The 21,198-nt window shown below is 43.3% G+C and overlaps 3 protein-coding genes across 3 annotated transcripts in view; all 3 read right to left on the bottom strand.

Moving 5' to 3' along the window:
* LOC142216786 (carboxypeptidase O-like) overlaps positions 1–4,962 on the bottom strand; it is a 46,500-nt gene extending 41,538 nt beyond the window's left edge. The window contains exon 1 of the mRNA XM_075284817.1: positions 4,868–4,962. Within this exon, the coding sequence (XP_075140918.1) occupies positions 4,868–4,962 (95 nt within the window). The remainder of the gene's footprint in view (positions 1–4,867) is intronic.
* The window catches only part of LOC142216492 (gamma-crystallin-1-like), a 347,542-nt gene that overhangs the window by 131,172 nt on the left and 195,172 nt on the right, over positions 1–21,198 (bottom strand). The window lies entirely within an intron of this gene.
* The window catches only part of LOC142217406 (carboxypeptidase O-like), a 37,999-nt gene continuing 27,930 nt past the window's right edge, over positions 11,130–21,198 (bottom strand). Inside the window, exon 11 of the mRNA XM_075285634.1 lies at positions 11,130–11,441. Within this exon, the coding sequence (XP_075141735.1) occupies positions 11,170–11,441 (272 nt within the window). The 3' untranslated portion in view covers positions 11,130–11,169. The remainder of the gene's footprint in view (positions 11,442–21,198) is intronic.

Genomic DNA, 21,198 nt, shown 5'->3' with positions numbered 1-21,198 from the left:
ATCTTATTACAGAAAAAATGTTTCTTGCTCCACTTACTTGGCTTTTTAGGGGGCGTTCACACTACCGTCAGTGTCCGACAGGTAGTGTCCGTTCAAAATCTCGCACGGACATTAGCAGCGGACATTAGCTGTGTCCATGCCACTTTCCATCCATTTAAATGGTGATCGGGTGCGTTCTTTTGCACTCCGTGCCTGTCCTTAACTGTCCGTTTGTAAAGATGTCCGACTTTTCAAGCGGACAGCAAAACCCGACATGTAGATTTTTTCTGTCCGCTTGAAAAGTCAGACATCTTTACATGTGGACAGTGAAGGAAGGGCACGGAGTGCAAAAGAATGCACCCGATCGCCATTTAAATGAATGAAAAATGTCACGGACACAGCTAGTGTCCGCTCCTAATGTCCGTGAGAGATTTTGAACGGACACTAGGAGCGGACACTACCTGTCGGACAATGACGGTAGTGTGAACGCCCCCTAACTCAGTCCCAAACTTATATTTACTCTGAACTCCCTGCTAAGTTATTACATTAAATAGAAGGGGGGATGAATAAACAGGAGTTGACTGAGAGAGGGGAGATACAGAGTCACTGACAGAGGCTGCTAAAGCTAAATATCAAGCTTCTACAGGGCCGGCTCCAGGTTTGTGTGGGCCCTTGAGCAGCAGAGCTCCAATGGACCCCTTTTGGAGAAACTCATACATACTGCACAAAAAAAACAAACAAAAAAAAAACAACTATTGAAATTAGTGTTTTTTTCTGAGGGAGACCTACTGGATTGGACTGTAACACAGTCCAGTCCCTACAAACATATACAACCTGTTAGACTTCAGAAATTAAAGAGGAATTTGAGGCGGACATCTGCCTTTGATTAGTCTTTATTTTCTACCCCCAGCTCATGATGCAGAACATCAGTATTCTGTTGCTGCTTTCCACCTTTGATGAGGCCTAAATGAATGAGTCTAACTAGTGGGGAGTCTCAAGCCGTGGCCTCTGAATCACCTGCAGAATCTGCACAAGAACCAGCAGGACACTTTTTTTCCCCAGCTTCCTGCTCCAATTAGTTTCAGTAGGAGACAGAATGAGGGAGGAATCTGCTGCTGATTTAGGTATGAAATCTGCTGCAAATTCAGTGCCAGATTTCACTGTGTGACACTCCACAGTGGCCCCCACACAGTATTATATGCTCCACAGTGGCCCCACGCAGTATTATATGCTCTGCAGTGGCCCCACTCAGTATTATATGCTCTGCAGTGGCCCCACTCAGTATTATATGCTCCACAGTGCTCCCACACAGTATTGTATGTTCTGAAGAGTATTATATGCAGTATTATATGCTGTATATTGTCCCACACAAAATATTATGTGTTCCCAAGAGCCTCCCCCTCCACCTAGAGCTAGTGCTATTCTCATTATTCTCTAAGGACACCAAAGACCCCAGATTATATAAGAGGCCCTCAGGAAGTGATTAAAAAATAACAAACACTTATACTCACCTTACTTCTCCTGGGTATACTCGATTCATCCTGGGTCCTCTTCTGCCTTGTGACCAAGGTGCTTCTCCCCAGATGTCACTGCTGGGTTCTGTGATTTGGCCTCGGTGGTCACATAGGCACAATCAAGTCATTATGCTGGCAATGCCCCACATGACTGCTGGGGCCTAATTACAGGCCCCAGCAGTGAGGCCTGGGGAGCAGGACCTCAGTCACTGGTCGGAAGAAATCTGGAGCACAAAAGGGGCCCATTGGGGCTCTGTTGTCCAAGGACCCAAACAAACCTGGAGCAGGCCCTGTAGAAACTTCATATTTACCTAGAGTGTTTTTTTTGTTGTTTTTTTTAATCACCTCCCTTGGGCTGGCATCTATTGGAAGGGGGCCTGGCAATCACTAGGCCCCATTCCATTAGCAGTATATATAGCGGTCGGGGAACAATATCATGGTGAGCCAGTGGTCCTCATACTCTATGCCCTTCCAAGTGGGCCCCCTCAGGAGTTTGGGGCCCCAGCACTTGCCTGGATAATCCGGGTGCTGACGCTAGCCCCGAGTTTCTATCTCACCTAAATGCTATATTAACATCAATACTGGTCAGTGTTTCTCTAGAATTTCTCTGTTATTGCTTCTGAGCGAGAAGCAGAGACTTAAAAGAGCATACACTGGGCTATAAGCTATATTGGGCTATAACCCTCCCCAAGCCTCAGTCAGAATCTCAGGACATCATGGACAAACTGCACAGAGAATGAAAATATATCATTATTTGTGCATAAATTGTGACTGATCCAAGGGGGAGGGATAACATTGACTTCTGCTATCAATCGAAGAGCATACTTTAGTTTTGCTCTTTGTCACAAAGAGGGGTAATGTAAAAACCCATTGGGGCTAATCAGATGGGTATTCGGACAAGCGGGAAAAGTTTACCACTGACTGTAAAAAATCAGATGGGCATATTAGTGTCAATGACATTGTGTAATCTGTTTTCTAATAGTAGGTGGTTTTATTTTTACAACTATAGTGCTGACACAACACCTACATTTTTAGCAGGTCATCAAACCCAGAGTTATAGCTCTCTACAGGAATGATGAACTGTGGGAAATTCAAGGCTGTGTCAGTAATATGTGATGAATTAAGCATCCATATTACACCAGTCTGAAATCCTAGTTATCACTACACTAGAGATTACAACGATTGACTAGATTTTGTATAGGTGGATGGGAGATTATTTTCTTACCTTGGTTGACACATTTCTAAGATTTTGGCATTTTCTTTAGCACCTTTGTGGTATGTATGAGTTCCTCACATATTATAGTTGTTTGGAAAGTACATTTTGTGTGCAGAAAGGGTTTGTTTGAGCACAGACTATTGCAAATGAAATATTTTTGTGCAATTTATGTTTGTAATCTCGATTTGCTGCAAAGTTGCATGAAGGTGGTGGTATATATTAAATAAAGATGTATTTTATATATGGTATGCTGTGCAGTCTCCACTCTCAAAAAATAGGTTTTGGTTTGCCAAGTGCAGTATATGTTTTTAACAAATTAGTGGATGGTGGAAAAATACTCCTTGGCTTCTGTTTCAGTGTTTTTGAAGGTGTGCAATCCTGCGTTTTATAGGTGGATGCTTTTTAAAATTTCGAGCCTAAAGCTGAGGCCTCACATTGCAGAAACTCGGCTTTTTTTGTTGGAGATTTTGCTGTGTTTTTTTTTTCAGCCAAAGCCAAGAATGGCTACAAAATGAATAAGACATATATACTTCTACTTATATTTATGCATTTCCACAATGTGGGCCTCCGCCAAAAAGCAGACTTTTGTTTCTTCTAGTTTTGGTGATTTTCTGAAAATATGTGCTATTTAAATGATGTTCATGAACTCTGCAAATGTAGAATTCTTATTTTTAGGAGAAGTGGTGCAAAACTTTTTGTTTGGGTTATACCTTTAACAACTAATATAAATTTTATATATAAACTTTAATTCAAAATTGCAGGAAGGCGCCTGTTCATATACGGTGCAGAGTGGCATTTTGACAGTGTAGCCAGTATCTACTTTCAATATATAGATATAAGTGACTACTACAATTTTGGGACTGCTTTTTCAATGTTGTAATTTAGGTTTTATTTGTACACATAAGTTTGAAAACTGGCCTGACTACCGGTGGTGCAAAATTTCCAAAAAAAACCCCACCAGCTGCGAAAGGTTAATGTCACACTACTAAACTACTTTTTGTGAAATATGATCTTTGTACTCTGGCATCTTGTACTGTTTAACTTGGATAACTTGAAGTTTTGTTCTATTGGGTTTGAACCTGACTTTGGACTTAGTTCAAATCTGAGACACATAGTTTGCTGTACACAAATACAATGTCTTTTCAACAATGAGAAGCCATCTTTAAAATATTTTAATTTTAATTTATTTTTAATGAATGGCAAGATAACTGTCCAACAATAAGGCTAAGGAATTTTTTTAAAAAAATCTCAGAAAGTAAAAAAAAGAGTAGAAATGGGGAAGATAAACTGATGTTGTCTAAGTTCTAGAAATGTAAATTTAGTCTTCAATTCATAGATTTTGTAGTCTAACTTTACAATAATTGATTTAGTGTCCCAGAAAGAGAAAACGCTCCAAAATATTGGTACATTTTGGCGCATTTTATTGGCGCACAGTGTTGAATTTTTGGAGCAAATTTTACCAAAATTCTGCCACATTTTTATTAACTTATGTACTGTAGTATTTCTACTTATAGATCTGTTATAAAGTCTGTCATAAGTAAAAAATAAATTGTAATACTTTACTTTTAATTGCCGGTTGATGTCATAAAATTGGCCTGACTTATGATGGAGAATGATGGAGTGGGGTCATCATCCTTGATGGTATCAGTTTCAAAAGCTTAGGCAAATAGGGTTCTATTGTCTTAAATTTTGAAATCTGATAGCCCCATCAGGCACATTTCTAGATAAGTTTGCAAAACAATTTGATATTTTAAAAGTTTTTTTTTTTTTTTTTTTTCACCTGATATGCAATGACTAAATCACTGAGTCAGAGTCATAGCTATAGGGGTGCAGAGGTAGCAATAGTTTTTGGCCATGGAACCTTAGGGGGTCCAAAGGCCTCTCTAAAGTCTAAGAAGACACTAGTATTATAGATAGTACATGGTAAGTGGAGGCCCCATAACAGATTTTGCATTGGAGCCCAGGAGCTTTAGGTTACTCATCTGCACAGAGCTATACATTATTTCTCTATCACATTATTAAAAATACAAAAATCAATTGTTATTTCTTTGAAGTTCCACTACATTAATGAGACAAAAAAAATCTATTACACCCATAAACAAGAGTAAAATAAACAATAGTATTTAGAGCTATAATTGTCATATTGCTCCTAACTTACCCTCGGTACTGGACTTGTATAGCCAATGCCTTGACTGTTAGGGAGACTAGAATAATCGTGAAATAGTGGACAACCTTCATCCTGAGAGCAGTCATTTTCTTTGCCTTGGTTAAAAGAATACTCTGGGAAATATCTGTATTCTCTTACAAGAATCTAACCTAAAAGCATTAAAATACTTCAGATAACACAATCTAAGCCCATCCCTTCAGATTCTTATAATAAATAACTCAGAAATAGACTCTAGAACAGATAACGTGTATCATTGCTATAGTTTCTGCCATATATGTACTGCTATTAACATTTATATACTGTGAACCATTTCTTCATGAGTGCCTGAAAAAATTATACAGATAACAAATGAAACCATTTTTTATGAGAATAGTGACTAAATAATATTTTTCTGTCCTTTTTTGTAATACCTCTATGTACGTACTACAATGGTGAAATGCAGAAAATAATCTGAAAACGTAATATTTTTTTTTTGGTACTGTAGCTTAGTTAAGTAGAATTTGTATCATTTTGCTGCCAGATTTATTAAATATGCAAAACAATTACCTAAAAGACTGTAGGAGTGATATATATTACGCGGCGTATATGCTCGTAACTCCCATTGAGATCAATGGGATCTTTTTGAGCGCGCAAACTGCTGACACAGATTGCGCTCCACTTTACTATGTGTAAATTCCCCCGAAGGTCACCAAGTCCACGAGTAGCAGGAGGAAAGTGTTTAGGAGTGCTGTGCAGTTAAAGTACATGGACCCCATAGACTATAATGGGTCTGTGCGCTTCAACTGCAAAGCGCTTGCAGTTGCGCTGATATTCTGTTCGGGGGGGTCCTTACGGATGGGAGGCAAGCGCTAATGTGAACTTACTCGTCCTGCAGAACCAGCATTGATTGACCGAATGCTATACAGTGTATTAAGTATCTACATAATCGTATGGATCCGCAAAATAAAGGTACCGTATATACTCGAGTATAAGCTGACCCAAATGTAAGCTGAGGCCCCTAACTTTACCACAAAAAAACTAAAAAAACTTATTCGGGGAAATGTACCATTTCCGGTAAAAAGTCTGGTTATGTGCATTACAGCTTAGTAACTTCACGTGCCTCATAGTAATAGCAGTTAACCCCATCATGTCCCTCACATTAACCCCCTGTGTGCCTTACATAAGAGTTACTGATATGTGGGACATATGGAGGTAATAATTAGGTATCTTCATAATTAAGGTCCTTTATTAGTACCCTCATGTGTCTCACATATTAGTAACCCTTATATGGGTGACTGTGCTGTGCTGGCGAAACGCGTAGAGATGGGCTCCTGGTGTCCCTGGGCTGATTTGTCTACAATCATGTCACTAGGTATTTATTTTTGAAATTCTGTTATTTATCTACTTGTTTCTTCCATTGTGGACTTAGTGATATTCCATAGGCATAGTATACTAGTATATATGGCTTGGCTTTGTACAAGCATTTATGTGCATCCATGTGCAGGTTTTGATGACTGATTATAAAAATGTGTGATCTTTCATTGTATTTCATGTATTTTATGCGCTGGTCATAAATTTATTTGTAATTCAGCCCTAGGACAGTTTGTCTTGTGTTTTTGTGTCTGTTCCAGCATTTCCATCTTGCCCTGCTGTAGTCTCTTGTTTTTGATATCTACTTTGTAATTTATTTCAATAAATTTATATTTTACTTTTTTGGAGTGACTTATAATTACTATAATAGGTTGGTTTTGTGTTTTGGTTCTTGATTATTGTGCTGTGACTATGAGCGGCACCTGTGTGCTCATCACATGACCATGGACCGTAAATCACATGACCACAGTCAGACTTTTAGCCACTAGAGGTAACAGAATGAGTAACAGAAGGCAGAGATCTAGAAAACTGTGAGGAATAGATACAGAAAGTATATTGGAAAATTGTACAACTTTATATTATACAAACCATATGTTAGGATGGGTTCCCGCAGGTTTGCCTTCAGGCGCACAGCGCCACCTGCGGGCCAACCCAACTCTCGCCCTCGACGTCGAACGGTGAGACGACTGGAGTATAAGTCCAGATCTTGCCCTACTGAGCATGCTCAGGCATTTCAAAGTCGCTCAGAAACTAAGTCCCATCGTGGCCCTACTGAGCATGCTCAGGCATTTCAAAGTCGCTCAGAAACTAAGTCACATCGTGGCCCTACTGAGCATGACCGAAGAGGTCATGGCCACCGCCCCTGATGGGCGGGGACTTTCCTTTATAAAGTGTGAGGCGACGCCCGCCCGGTGCTCACACTTTATCTAAGAAACACTATAGACAGGAAGGTATGACAGTAGCTCCAGGCTGCTTCAGTAGTTGGGCAGGTAGCTAGGTTAGGCCGCTGTGTGGGGTTAACATAGCTTCCAACCAGTGCTGTTAGCAAGACCTATAAGTCCTGAATGTACTGGCAGCTCCACACTACAGTGGACTCTGTACCAGCCGGTGGACTGGCGGCAGGCTTGGTCTCTTTAGCTAGGCTTTCTGTCATTGTCTGTGTGTTATAGCTCCAAGCTGTGCGGAGCCATTTGTGTTGCTGTTAGGGGTGACGTTAACCCCTGGCAGTCTTGTTGCAGCTGGTCCACCTGAAGCTGCACCAAAACTATTTACACAGTGCAGTGAACTGGTGTAAAACTTGATTGCAGTCTGGTAAACACTGAGGCTGCAAAAAGCTATTTACCCAGTGAGGTTAACTGGAGTAAATCTCCATTGTGTAACACAGTTGCCCAGTGAAGTTAACTGGTGCAACTGGTACAACCTTGTCGCAGCCCGTTCACACTGCTGCAGCCCTGACGCATTCACCCAGTGAAGTGAACTGGTGCATTTGCGTTACTCCCTGTTCAGACACACTGCTGCCTGGTACTGGCACACGGCCGCCCATCTGGGTCTGTGGACCTCCCTGCAGTGTCCTGCAGTCCGGCGGTTCTGTAGTCGTAAAGAAAAACATAATTTTTTATATAAACACACAGAACCGTAACACCATAACATTTGTCTCTCAATATTAGTCTGAAAGTGGTCAACCCCTTAAAGCTCTCATATGTTATAGTTAAATAGTTATAGGGTTTGGAAGCTGGAGAGTCAAAAATGAAAATTGAAAAATGCGTCAGGAGAGGTTAAGTTACAGAAATAACCTTTAGTTTAGTTTTATACAAGTAGGGCCAATAGTAATAAAAGTTAATGGGTGGTAATTACCGTTGGTAATCCTATGGATAAAGCGGCTTGTCAACATTTATTAACTAAAGTATCTATACAAAGTTTATATACTCATTGACAAAAAATATTGCTAGCAATATCAGATTGTTGGAAAATTCAGCATGCACTTATGTCTCCGGAAGATGTGTAAATTATTACAGGTGCTCTGATTAGACACTTGGTCTTGGCACAAGAAGGGGTAAAAAAGTTCTGCCCCCTGATGCAAAGGCTCTCAGAGGCTTCTTTTGTGGTGAGAGGTCATTGGCTATCAGTAGAGAGAATCCAGCCATTCAGACAGAGAGCAAGGGTTTCCCAGGAATAACTCTGTCAAATTGTAGTACAATGGCCTACTGAGTTGCCAGATTTATCAGAAAATTAGCCTTTATAGAATCAGCTTGTATGTCATCCTTAGTAACCTATACAAGATCTACAAGCCCAGCTGCAACATCTGTAAGCAAATGTGCCACAGGATATCATATAGAACTGGTATTCCCCCCAATGCCTGCATCCCATGTTGTATCCAGATTAGAGTCCGCTCAACAGGAGACTACTGCCTTCTTTCAATTGTACAGTTTTCCTCAATATTATCCCTTCCCTGTAATATTGTAAATACAGTCCTATGAAAAAGTTTGTGCACCCCTACTAATCTTAATCATTTTTAGTTCTAAATATTTTGGTGTTTGCAACAGCCATTTCAGTTTGCTATATCTAATAACTGATGGACACAGTAATATTTCAGGATTGAAATGAGGTTTATTGTACTAACAGAAAATGTGCAATATGCATTAAGCCAAAATGTGACCGGTGCAAAAGTATGGGCACCTCAACAGAAAAGTGACATTAATATTTAGTAGTTCCTCCTTTTGCAAAGATTACAGCCTCTAGTCGCTTCCTGTAGATTTAATCAGTTCCTGGATCCTGGATGAAGGTATTTTGGACCATTCCTCTTTACAAAACAATTCAAGTTCAGTTAAGTTTGATGGTTGACTGTATTACTTACATTTCTTATCATTATATTCACATACACAAAGGTTCATTCTCTTCCTGCGATTCTTTCTTGTTGCGTTATTTATTTTTTCAATCAACATGCAAACAAAATGTAGTATTGCTCTCAAGGACAGAAACAAAATAGCAGTCCTACAGTTTTGATACGTGGTTTGATAAATGGTTAAATGAAAAAATAAAAGTTGCTACAAGACAAGCTTTCGAGTCTACTCAGGTCTCACTCTCTTCATCAAGCATGGTATAAGAAGAAACACAGTGTTATACACAGAGAGGTGGTGTAAGGGTCAGTTCAAATGGAGTTTTTTTGTAGGTGGATTTTGAATCCTTCTCAAAATCTGCCTCCCATTCATTTCAAAGGGTCCATTCACATGGAGGAAAATGGTAAGGAATTTGGTGTGGAATTTCAGCGCTGAAAAAAAAGCCTCCCATTGACTTCAAAAGTAAGTCAACGGGTGGCTTTTTTTCAGCGCTGAAATTCCACACCAAATTCCTCACCTTTATCCTCCGTGTGGACCCATAGGGAGTCACAAGCAGATATTTTCCGCTGGCACTTTTTTTCAGCTAGCAGAAAAAAAAGTAACATGACCTATCTTCAGATGGATTCTCTCTGGAAAAGCCCGCAAAATCTGTGTCAAAATCCTGTCCAAAAACTGTGAGCAGTTTGTTCTTGCTCGCGGAAAAAAGAAGCGACCTGCTCTTTCTTCATGTACAGCACCAGCATCCAGATGCGGCTACCTGTTTTTTTGGTCCGGAATTTGAGGCGGTCTCCAGATCAAATTCTGGACCAAAAAACCCCGTCTGAACCCGGCCTTATAGTATGCATAAGCACATTAAAATGATCTTGAAGGATGAGTCCTTTATTAGTTTCCAGTAGTGTAAAAGCTTTCATGTGTCTAAAGTGATGTTAGTTCAGAAATCTGGTAGCTCCTCTATGAAATGTTTCATTTTTTCCTTAAAGGGAATCTATTGCCATCATCACAAATCGGTTAGGCTCACCTGAATGTAGTGCCTTTTTTCCTATGAAACTTTGTGCCTCCTTTAGAGATACAATGTGAGACCATATGTTGGTGCGGTTGGCCCTGGGTTCCTCCTAATGCAGGACAATGCCAGACCTCATGTGGCTGGAGTGTCAGCAGTTCCTGCAAAATGAAGACATTTAAGCTATGAACTGGCCCGCCCATTCCCCAGACCTGAATCCGATTGAGCACATCTGGGACATCATGTCTTGCTCCATCCACCAACGTAACATACCACCACAGACTGTCCAGGAGTTGGCAGATGCTTTAGTCCAGGTCTGGGAGGAGATCCTTCAGGAGACCATTCGCAACCTCATCTGGAGCATGCCCAGGCATCGTAGGGAGGTCATACAGGCACGTGGAGGCCACACACACTACTGAGCCTCATTTTGACATGTTTTAAGGACATTACTTCAAAGTTGGAACAGCCTGTAGTGGGATTTTCCACTTTAATTTTGGGGGTGATTCCAAATCCAGGCCTCCATTGGTTAATAACTTTTATTTCTATTGATGATTTTTTTGTGATTTTGTTGTCATCACATTCAACGTTGTACAGAACAAAGTATTCAATGAGAATATTTCATTCATTCAGATCAGAGGTGTTATTTAAGTGTAACCTTTATATTTTTGAGCAGTGTATATTATTGATTATAAATATATTTTTGATAAGATATAATACAAAATTTCTTATATTCTCTTGTACCTTGATTTTATGCAAAGTTTATTAAAAAGTTAGTGAAGATACACTCCTTCCTTTATATAAATTGTTGACACCATCAACAGAAAGAAAAGACACAATAGCTTTTGTTTTCATTTCAGGCTGGATTCACACCAGCGCTCACTTTCTATTCAGGGTTTCCATGCCCCATTCCACTTGAAAAATGCACATTTTTCTCCACATTTTTTTGGGGTGGAAACCCGGCGGACCCCATTATAGCCTTTCCATGGGTAGCTGCTTTTTTTAAGCAAATTGGGTTTCCATTTTAGGCAAGGAACCAAACAAAAACAATAGCTTAATTTAACTCTGCTTACTGTTTATTGGCAGATTGCAAGTTATATTCAATAACATCAATATAAGGAACAATATGTGCCAATGACAATGGAAAAGCTGAGATTAATCCACAAAGTGCCGGAGAAAATACTTGAAGCGCTGTTAAAATGTTTTTCATTTAGATAGTCAACAATGGATAATATCCCAGCGGTAGCCTCTTCACATGTCGGCTGAATTTGGTTCTCAGGAAGAACAAATCCATAAGTTCCATTATCTCTTAGCTCAAAGGTGTATGAAAAAGGAATTCCTTGATCTGTAGCCCAGTCCCTTGAAGAACCAGAATTACTATCTGTTTAAAATAAAAATAAGATAAGAACATTATATCCCATCCCAATGGTAGTACAACACATTTTTAAAGAGTTTTACCCACAAAATTACTATATTGTCAAAAGTACAGGTTGGTGTCAGAAAACTTTTGGCACGTTCGTTAAGGGCTCGTTCACATCTCCGCCCGGGGTCTCCTCTTCAAGATTTCCGTTTCCTGCCCGAAACTAGGCAGGAGGCAGAATCCTGCAGGCATTTTTCAAACCCATTCAAATGAATGGGTTTGAAAAGTGTCCGGCCGTGAGCTCCAGTGAGCGTTTTGTGCTCTCCGCGTTTTGTTTTTTTTTTCAACCAGACACAAAGTCAGACATGCAGTACTGTGTCCTGTTTAAAAAAACAGGTTTCGTCGCAGAAAGCATAAAACGTTCACCGGCGCTCACGGCCGGACACAGTCTGACAGGTTTCCGTCTTCTGCCTGCAGAAGATGGAAACCTCAGAATGGAGACCGGGCGCTGGTGTGAACCCAGCGTAACTCATATTCAAAATGGTATAGAATTGATAGCACAATAAAATGGAGCAGAACTTCTTACTATACGATCCGTAAGCTTCAGTTGCATGTGCGCCAGCATTTGTAATATATGTACCATAGCTTGGAAAATATTCCAAGTACAACAACAAAAGTCAATGTTATTAACTCTTAGTAGTTTGTATGTTAATGCTTGGGGACTTTTCTCATATTCTCTTCCAAAATTCATAACTTTTTATTCTTTAAGGGGTGAGTTGTACTTTCATTTGCCAACATTTTGGGGTACATTTAATTATTGATTAGCTTTTATTTATGTTTTTTGAGGTCCATATATGGTGACCAAGACTTTAGACACAATGTAAGATCAAAACAGCCCCTTGCTGTCTGTTTGTCCACAGCTGATATCTGTCTATACCATGTTCAATAAAATGAGTTTTGGTATCCGGATTGTGTGCCGCTCCTCCAGTCTCTTCATTTGTACTTATACTTGTACTTATTTATACTGATTCCAGCGTGTCCCTGGATCCTCTCCTGAATATCAGCAGTACAGCTAAATACTCCTAACACCATATATAGATTTTTCTACTTACACATGTTTATTATAGAATAAATTTATGCACCTGGAGTTCATAGAATCAAAGTATATACCATAATGAATCCCAAAAGGGAGTCTGTCAGCAAGAAAATCGGTATCAAACTAATGACAGTATCTTGTAGAGTGGCTTCTACACTTTGCAAAGATTCTGAATAATGCAATAATTCTTATTGCAGGTCTATTTTCATACCAATCAGTGTTTTATTCTGATGCAAAGTAGTTAGAAAGGGCTTTAGGGGCGTTTCTACTGTTTCCAGGGCTTCATTATCTCAGATAATCACCCTTGACTGCACTGGACTATGTCACTTAATCTATTAGTGATGGAGCAGAGAATGAAGCCCTGGCAGGAGAAGCAATAATAATAGCGCCAACATATTCTGCAGCACTGTACAATTTGTAGGGTTCAAATGCAGACAGAAAGATACAAACGATGCCCCAAAAAGCCATTTTCAGCTAATTTGCATAAAAATATAATCATGAAAAAGTGTTGCTGTAACTTTTTTGTTTTCGCAACATGCATCTGCATTTCTTGTTTATATTGTTTGGCAGTTCTGACCAATTTTATGGTGTTTGTTGCATTGTGCTTTTAGGGGGTGCAGGTGAAGTCCATTTCGGTTTGTGCACAACACCCGTCTGTACAAGGCTGATTTTAATTAGAATATAATCAGAGGCCACAGGTCTACAGTGAGGAGGCTATTTGTGGTGTATGCAGGACATTGTATGGCTGAAAAAAAAACACATTGCCCTTAATACATGGGAGTCTGAGTCATTTTAGTGTGGAGAGGCCGCCTTGACAGGGCAGGTAGGCTTATAATTATCGGTTTATCAAAATGTAAAATAGCAAGATCCTTATATTCATGTATCCTTAGTATGATCTTGGTGCTAGACGAGTGCTGTTACAACTAGAGATGAGCGAACAGTGTTCTATCGAACTCATGTTCGATCGGATATTAGGCTGTTCGGCATGTTCGAATCGAATCGAACACCGCGTGGTAAAGTGCGCCATTACTCGATTCCCCTCCCACCTTCCCTGGCGCCTTTTTTGCTCCAATAACAGCGCAGGGTAGGTGGGACAGGAACTACGACACCGGTGACGTTGAGAAAAGTAGGCAAAACCCATTGGCTGCCGAAAACATGTGACCTCTAATTTAAAAGAACAGCGCCGCCCAGGTTCGCGTCATTCTGAGCTTGCAATTCACCGAGGACGGAGGTTTCCGTCCAGCTAGCTAGGGCTTAGATTCTGGGTAGGCAGGGACAGGCTAGGATAGGAAGGAGAAGACAACCACAACAGCTCTTGTAAGAGCTAAATTCCAGGGAGAAGCTTGTCAGTGTAACGTGGCACTGACGGGCTCAATCGCCGCAACCCAGCTTTCCCAGGATCCTGAATGGAATACACTGTCAGTGTATTCCCGTATACCCGATATATACCCCGATACCCGTTCCAACGGTGTGCCCCCCCACCTTCACCCCAGAAATACCCTGCAAGTCCCCTAGCAATAGATTTGGGGCTATATACACCCACAATTTTTACTACTGGTATACAGTGCCATTGTCTGACTGGGAATTCAAAGAATATATTGGGAATACAAATACCCTCATTTCTTGCTACTGCCATATAGTGCCAGTGTCTGACTGGGAATTCAAAGAATATATTGGGGTTACGTGCACCCACAATTTTTACTACTGGTATACAGTGCCATTGTCTGACTGGGAATTCAAAGAATATATTGGGAATACAAATACCCTCATTTCTTGCTACTGCCATATAGTGCCAGTGTCTGACTGGGAATTCAAAGAATATATTGGGGTTACGTGCACCCACAATTTTTACTACTGGTATACAGTGCCATTGTCTGACTGGGAATTCAAAGAATATATTGGGAATACAAATACCCTCATTTCTTGCTACTGCCATATAGTGCCAGTGTCTGACTGGGAATTCAAAGAATATATTGGGGTTACGTGCACCCACAATTTTTACTACTGGTATACAGTGCCATTGTCTGACTGGGAATTCAAAGAATATATTGGGAATACAAATGCCCTCATTTCTTGCTACTGCCATATAGTGCCAGTGTCTGACTGGGAATTCAAAGAATATATTGGGGTTACGTGCACCCACAATTTTTACTACTGGTATACAGTGCCATTGTCTGACTGGGAATTCAAAGAATATATTGGGAATACAAATACCCTCATTTCTTGCTACTGCCATATAGTGCCAGTGTCTGACTGGGAATTCAAAGAATATATTGGGGTTACGTGCACCCACAATTTTTACTACTGGTATACAGTGCCATTGTCTGACTGGGAATTCAAAGAATATATTGGGAATACAAATACCCTCATTTCTTGCTACTGCCATATAGTGCCAGTGTCTGAGTGGGAATTCAAAGAATATATTGGGGTTACGTGCACCCACAATTTTTACTACTGGTATACAGTGCCATTGTCTGACTGGGAATTCAAAGAATATATTGGGAATACAAATACCCTCATTTCTTGCTACTGCCATATAGTGCCAGTGTCTGACTGGGAATTCAAAGAATATATTGGGGTTACGTGCACCCACAATTTTTACTACTGGTATACAGTGCCATTGTCTGACTGGGAATTCAAAGAATATATTGGGAATACAAATACCCTCATTTCTTGCTACTGCCATATAGTGCCAGTGTCTGACTGGGAATTCAAAGAATATATTGGGGTTACGTGCACCCACAATTTTTACTACTGGTATACAGTGCCATTGTCTGACTGGGAATTCAAAGAATATATTGGGAATACAAATACCCTCATTTCTTGCTACTGCCATATAGTGCCAGTTTCTGACTGGTAATTCAAAGAATATATTGGTTACGTGCACCCACAATTTTTACTACTGGTATACAGTGCCATTGTCTGACTGGGAATTCAAAGAATATATTGGGGTTATAAATACCCTCATTTCTTGCTACTGCCATATAGTGCCAGTTTCTGACTGGTAATTCAAAGAATATATTGGGGTTACGTGCACCCACAATTTTTACTACTGGTATACAGTGCCATTGTCTGACTGGGAATTCAAAGAGTATATTGGGAATACAAATACCCTCATTTCTTGCTACTGCCATATAGTGCCAGTGTCTGACTGGGAATTCAAAGAATATATTGGGGTTACGTGCACCCACAATTTTTACTACTGGTATACAGTGCCATTGTCTGACTGGGAATTCAAAGAATATATTGGGGTTATAAATACCCTCATTTCTTGCTACTGCCATATAGTGCCAGTTTCTGACTGGTAATTCAAAGAATATATTGGGGTTACGTGCACCCACAATTTTTACTACTGGTATACAGTGCCATTGTCTGACTGGGAATTCAAAGAATATATTGGGAATACAAATACCCTCATTTCTTGCTACTGCCATATAGTGCCAGTGTCTGACTGGGAATTCAAAGAATATATTGGGGTTACGTGCACCCACAATTTTTACTACTGGTATACAGTGCCATTGTCTGACTGGGAATTCAAAGAATATATTGGGAATACAAATACCCTCATTTCTTGCTACTGCCATATAGTGCCAGTTTCTGACTGGTAATTCAAAGAATATATTGTGGTTACGTGCACCCACAATTTTTACTACTGGTATACAGTGCCATTGTCTGACTGGGAATTCAAAGAATATATTGGGAATACAAATACCCTCATTTCTTGCTACTGCCATATAGTGCCAGTGTCTGACTGGGAATTCAAAGAATATAATGGGAATACAAATACCCTCATTTCTTGCTACTGCCATATAGTGCCAGTTTCTGACTGGTAATTCAAAGAATATATTGGGGTTACGTGCACCCACAATTTTTACTACTGGTATACAGTGCCAATTTCTAACTAGGAATTCAAAATGCGCAAGGCTCCCGGAAAGGGACGTGGACGAGGCCGTGGGCGAGGTCGGGGGAATGGTTCTGGGGAGCAAGGTAGCAGTGAAGCCACAGGGCGTCCCGTGCCTACTCCTGTGGGGCAGCAAGCATTGCGCCAGTCCACAGTGCCAGGGTTGCTTGCCACATTAACTAAACTGCAGGGTACAAACCTTAGTAGGCCCGAGAACCAGGAACAGGTCTTGCAATGGCTGTCAGAGAACGCTTACAGCACATTGTCCAGCAGCCAGTCAGACTCTGCCTCCTCTCCTCCTATTACCCAACAGTCTTGTCTTCCTTCCTCCCAAAATTCCGAAGCTTTACAGAACAATAACCCAAACTGTCCCTGCTCCCCAGAGCTGTTCTCCGCTCCTTTCATTGTCCCTCAACCTGCCTCTCCACGTCACGATTCCACGAACCTAACAGAGGAGCATCTGTGTCCAGATGCTCAAACACTAGAGTCTCCTCCATCTCCGTTCGATTTGGTGGTGGATGACCAGCAACCCACCCTCATCGACGATGATGTGACGCAGTTGCCGTCAGGGCATCCAGTTGACCGGCGCATTGTGCGGGAGGAGGAGATGAGACAGGAGTTGGAAGAGGAAGTGGTGGATGATGAGGACACTGACCCGACCTGGACAGGGGGGATGTCAAGCGGGGAAAGTAGTGTGGATGTTGAGGCAGGTGCAGCACCAAAAAGGGTAGCTAGAGGCAGAGGCAGAGGTCAGCAGCTTAGGCGAAGCCAGGCCACACCCGGAATCTCCCAAGATGTTCCAGTTCGTACCCAGCCCCGAAAAACTCCCACCTCGAGGGCACGTTTCTCGAAGGTGTGGAGTTTTTTCAAGGAATGCGCCGAGGACAGATATAGTGTTGTCTGCACAATTTGCCTCTCGAAATTGATTAGGGGCTCTGAGAAGAGCAACCTGTCCACCACTTCAATGCGCCGTCATTTGGAATCCAAGCACTGGAATCAGTGGCAGGCAGCAACAGCAGGACAAAGGCCGCCTGCCGTTCACGCCACTGCCACTGCCTCTGCCACTGCCTCTGCCACTGCCACTGCTGACTGTGCTGGCGATGCACTCCAGAGGACGAGCCAGGACACCACTTCATCTGCCTCCGCCACTTTGTTGACTTCTACCTCATCCTCCCCTGGTCCTGTCTTATCTCCTTCTCCTGCACCATCAAAGGCACCATCAGGCGTTTCTTTACAACAACCCACCATCTCTCAGACATTGGAGCGGCGGCAGAAATACACTGCTAACCACCCACACGCGCAAGCCTTGAACGCCAACATCGCTAAACTGCTGGCCCAGGAGATGTTGGCGTTCCGGCTTGTTGAAACTCCCGCCTTCCTGGACCTGATGGCAACTGCGGCACCTCGCTATGCCGTCCCTAGCCGCCACTACTTCTCCCGGTGTGCCGTCCCCGCCTTGCACCAGCACGTGTCACTCAACATCAGGCGGGCCCTTAGTTCCGCGCTTTGCACAAAGGTCCACTTGACCACCGACGCGTGGACAAGTGCATGCGGACAGGGACGCTACATTTCACTGACGGCACACTGGGTGAATGTAGTTGAGGCTGGGACTGCTTCCCAAACTGGCCCGGTGTACCTCGTCTCCCCGCCTAACATTCCTGGCAGGGACACGAGAAGAACACCCCCCTCCTCCTCCTCCTCTACCGCCTCCTCCTCCGCCACCGCCTCCTCCTCCGCCACCGCCTCCTCCTCCGCTGTTAGATTGACCCCAGCTACGAGTTGGAAACGTTGCAGCACTGGCGTTGGTAGACGTCAGCAGGCTGTGCTGAAGCTGATCAGCTTGGGGGACAGACAGCACACTGCCTCCGAGGTGAGGGATGCCCTCCTCGATGAGACGGCAATATGGTTTGAGCCGCTGCACCTGGGCCCAGGCATGGTCGTTTGTGATAACGGCCGGAACCTGGTAGCAGCTCTGGAGCTTGCCGGACTCCAACATGTTCCATGCCTGGCTCACGTCTTCAACCTAGTGGTGCAACGTTTCCTAAAGAGCTACCCCAATGTTCCAGAGCTACTGGTGAAAGTGCGGCGCATGTGCGCCCACTTTCGCAAGTCGACAGTAGCCGCTGCTAGCTTAAAATCTCTCCAGCAACGCCTGCATGTGCCACAACACCGGCTTTTGTGCGACGTCCCCACACGCTGGAACTCAACGTTTCAGATGTTGAATAGAGTGGTTGAGCAGCAGAGACCTTTGATGGAATACCAGCTACAAAACCCTAGGGTGCCACAAAGTCAGCTGCCTCAGTTTCACATCCATGAGTGGCCATGGATGAGAGACCTTTGTGACATCCTACGGGTCTTTGAGGAGTCCACAAGGAGGGTGAGCTCTGAGGATGCGATGGTGAGCCTTACAATCCCGCTCTTGTGTGTTCTGAGAGAATCCCTGATTGACATCAGGGATAACTCAGATCACACAGAGGAGTTAGGGATAGCATCCGATCCGTCACAGCTGGAGAGTAGGTCCACACATCTGTCCGCTTCACTGCGTTTAATGGAGGAGGAGGAGGAGGAGGAGGAGGAGGAAGAAGAGTTGTCCGATGATGTGATGGTGATACAGGAGGCTTCCGGGCAACTTCGAATCGTCCCATTGTTGCAGCGCGGATGGGTAGACATGGAGGATGAGGAGGAAATGGAGATTGAACTTTCCGGTGGGGCCAGAGGAGTCATGCCAACTAACACTGTGGCAGACATGGCTGAGTTCATGTTGGGGTGCTTTACAACCGACAAGCGTATTGTCAAAATCATGGAGGACAACCAGTACTGGATCTTTGCTATCCTTGACCCCCGGTATAAAAACAACATCTCGTCTTTTATTCCGGTAGAGGGGAGGGCCAATCGCATCAATGCTTGCCACAGGCAATTGGTGCAGAATATGATGGAGATGTTTCCAGCATGTGACGTTGGCGGCAGGGAGGGCAGTTCCTCCAGTAGGCAACCAAGTTCTCACCGGTCCACACAAACGAGGGGCACACTGTCTAAGGTCTGGGACACCTTGATGGCACCCCCTCGCCAAAGTGCCGCCACGGAGGGTCCTAGTGTCACCAGGCGTGAGAAGTATAGGCGCATGTTACGGGAATACCTTTCCGACCACAGCCCTGTCCTCTCCGACCCCTCTGCGCCCTACACGTATTGGGTGTCGAAGTTGGACCTGTGGCTTGAACTTGCCCTATATGCCTTGGAGGTGCTGTCCTGTCCTGCCGCCAGCGTCCTATCTGAGAGGGTGTTCAGTGCAGCCGGTGGCATCATCACTGACAAGCGCACCCGTCTGTCAGCTGAGAGTGCCGACCGGCTCACTTTGATAAAAATGAACCACCACTGGGTAGAGCCGTCATTTTTGTGCCCACCTGTGTAAAGCACCCCAACATGAAACTCCATGTCTGTACTCAACCTCTCCAATTCCTCCGCATCCTCATACTCATCCACCATAAGCGTTGCACAATTCTGCTAATACTAGGCTTCCTCCACCCTGATTTCCCCCAACTCTGCTGGTTAGAGGCTCCCTCCACCCTGATTTCCACCAACTCTGCTGGTTAGAGGCTCCCTCCACCATGAATTGGTCCAAACTGGGCTGTTTAGCGGCTCCCTCCACCATGAATTGGTCCAAACTGGGGTTTTTAGAGGCTCCCTCCACCATGAATTGGTCCAAACTGGGGTTTTTAGAGGCTCCCTCCACCATGAATTGGTCCAAACTGGGGGTTTTTAGAGGCTCCCTCCACCATGAATTTGCCCAAACTGGGCTGTTTAGAGGCTCCCTCCACCATGAATTGGTCCAAACTGGGCTGGTTAGAGGCTCCCTCCACCATGAATTGGTCCAAACTGGGTTTTTTAGAGGCTCCCTCCACCATGAATTGGTCCAAACTTGGCTGTTTAGAGGCTCCCTCCACCATTAATTGGTCCAAACTGGGCTGGTTAGAGGCTCTCTCCACCATGAATTGGTCCAAACTGGGTTTTTTAGAGGCTCCCTCCACCATGAATTTGCCCAAACTGGGCTGGTTAGAGGCTCCCTCCACCATGAATTGGTCCAAACTGGGGTTTTTAGAGGCTCCCTCCACCATGAATTGGTCCAAACTTGGCTGTTTAGAGGCTCCCTCCACCATGAATTTGCCCAAACTGGGCTGGTTAGAGGCTCCCTCCACCATGAATTGGTCCAAACTGGGTTTTTTAGAGGCTCCCTCCACCATGAATTTGCCCAAACTGGGCTGTTTAGAGGCTCCCTCCACCATGAATTGGTCCAAACTGGGCTGTTTAGAGGCTCCCTCCACCATGAATTGGTCCAAACTGGGCTGTTTAGAGGCTCCCTCCACCATTAATTGGTCCAAACTGGGCTGGTTAGAGGCTCCCTCCACCATGAATTTCCCAAAACTTGGCTGTTTAGAGGCTCCCTCCACCATTAATTGGTCCAAACTGGGCTGGTTAGAGGCTCCCTCCACCATGAATTTGCCCAAACTGGGTTTTTTAGAGGCTCCCTCCACCATGAATTGGTCCAAACTGGGCTGTTTAGAGGCTCCCTCCACCATGAATTTGCCCAAACTGGGCTGTTTAGCGGCTCCCTCCACCATTAATTGGTCCAAACTGGGCTGGTTAGAGGCTCCCTCCACCATGAATTTGCCCAAACTGGGCTGTTTAGAGGCTCCCTCCACCATGAATTGGTCCAAACTGGGCTGGTTAGAGGCTCCCTCCACCATGAATTGGTCCAAACTGGGTTTTTTAGAGGCTCCCTCCAC

This window comes from Leptodactylus fuscus, chromosome 8 (genome assembly GCF_031893055.1).
Source record: "Leptodactylus fuscus isolate aLepFus1 chromosome 8, aLepFus1.hap2, whole genome shotgun sequence".
NCBI classification, from domain to species: domain Eukaryota; kingdom Metazoa; phylum Chordata; class Amphibia; order Anura; family Leptodactylidae; genus Leptodactylus; species Leptodactylus fuscus.
Note: the sequence above shows the minus strand (reverse complement) of the source record. Positions and strands in the feature narration are given on the sequence as shown.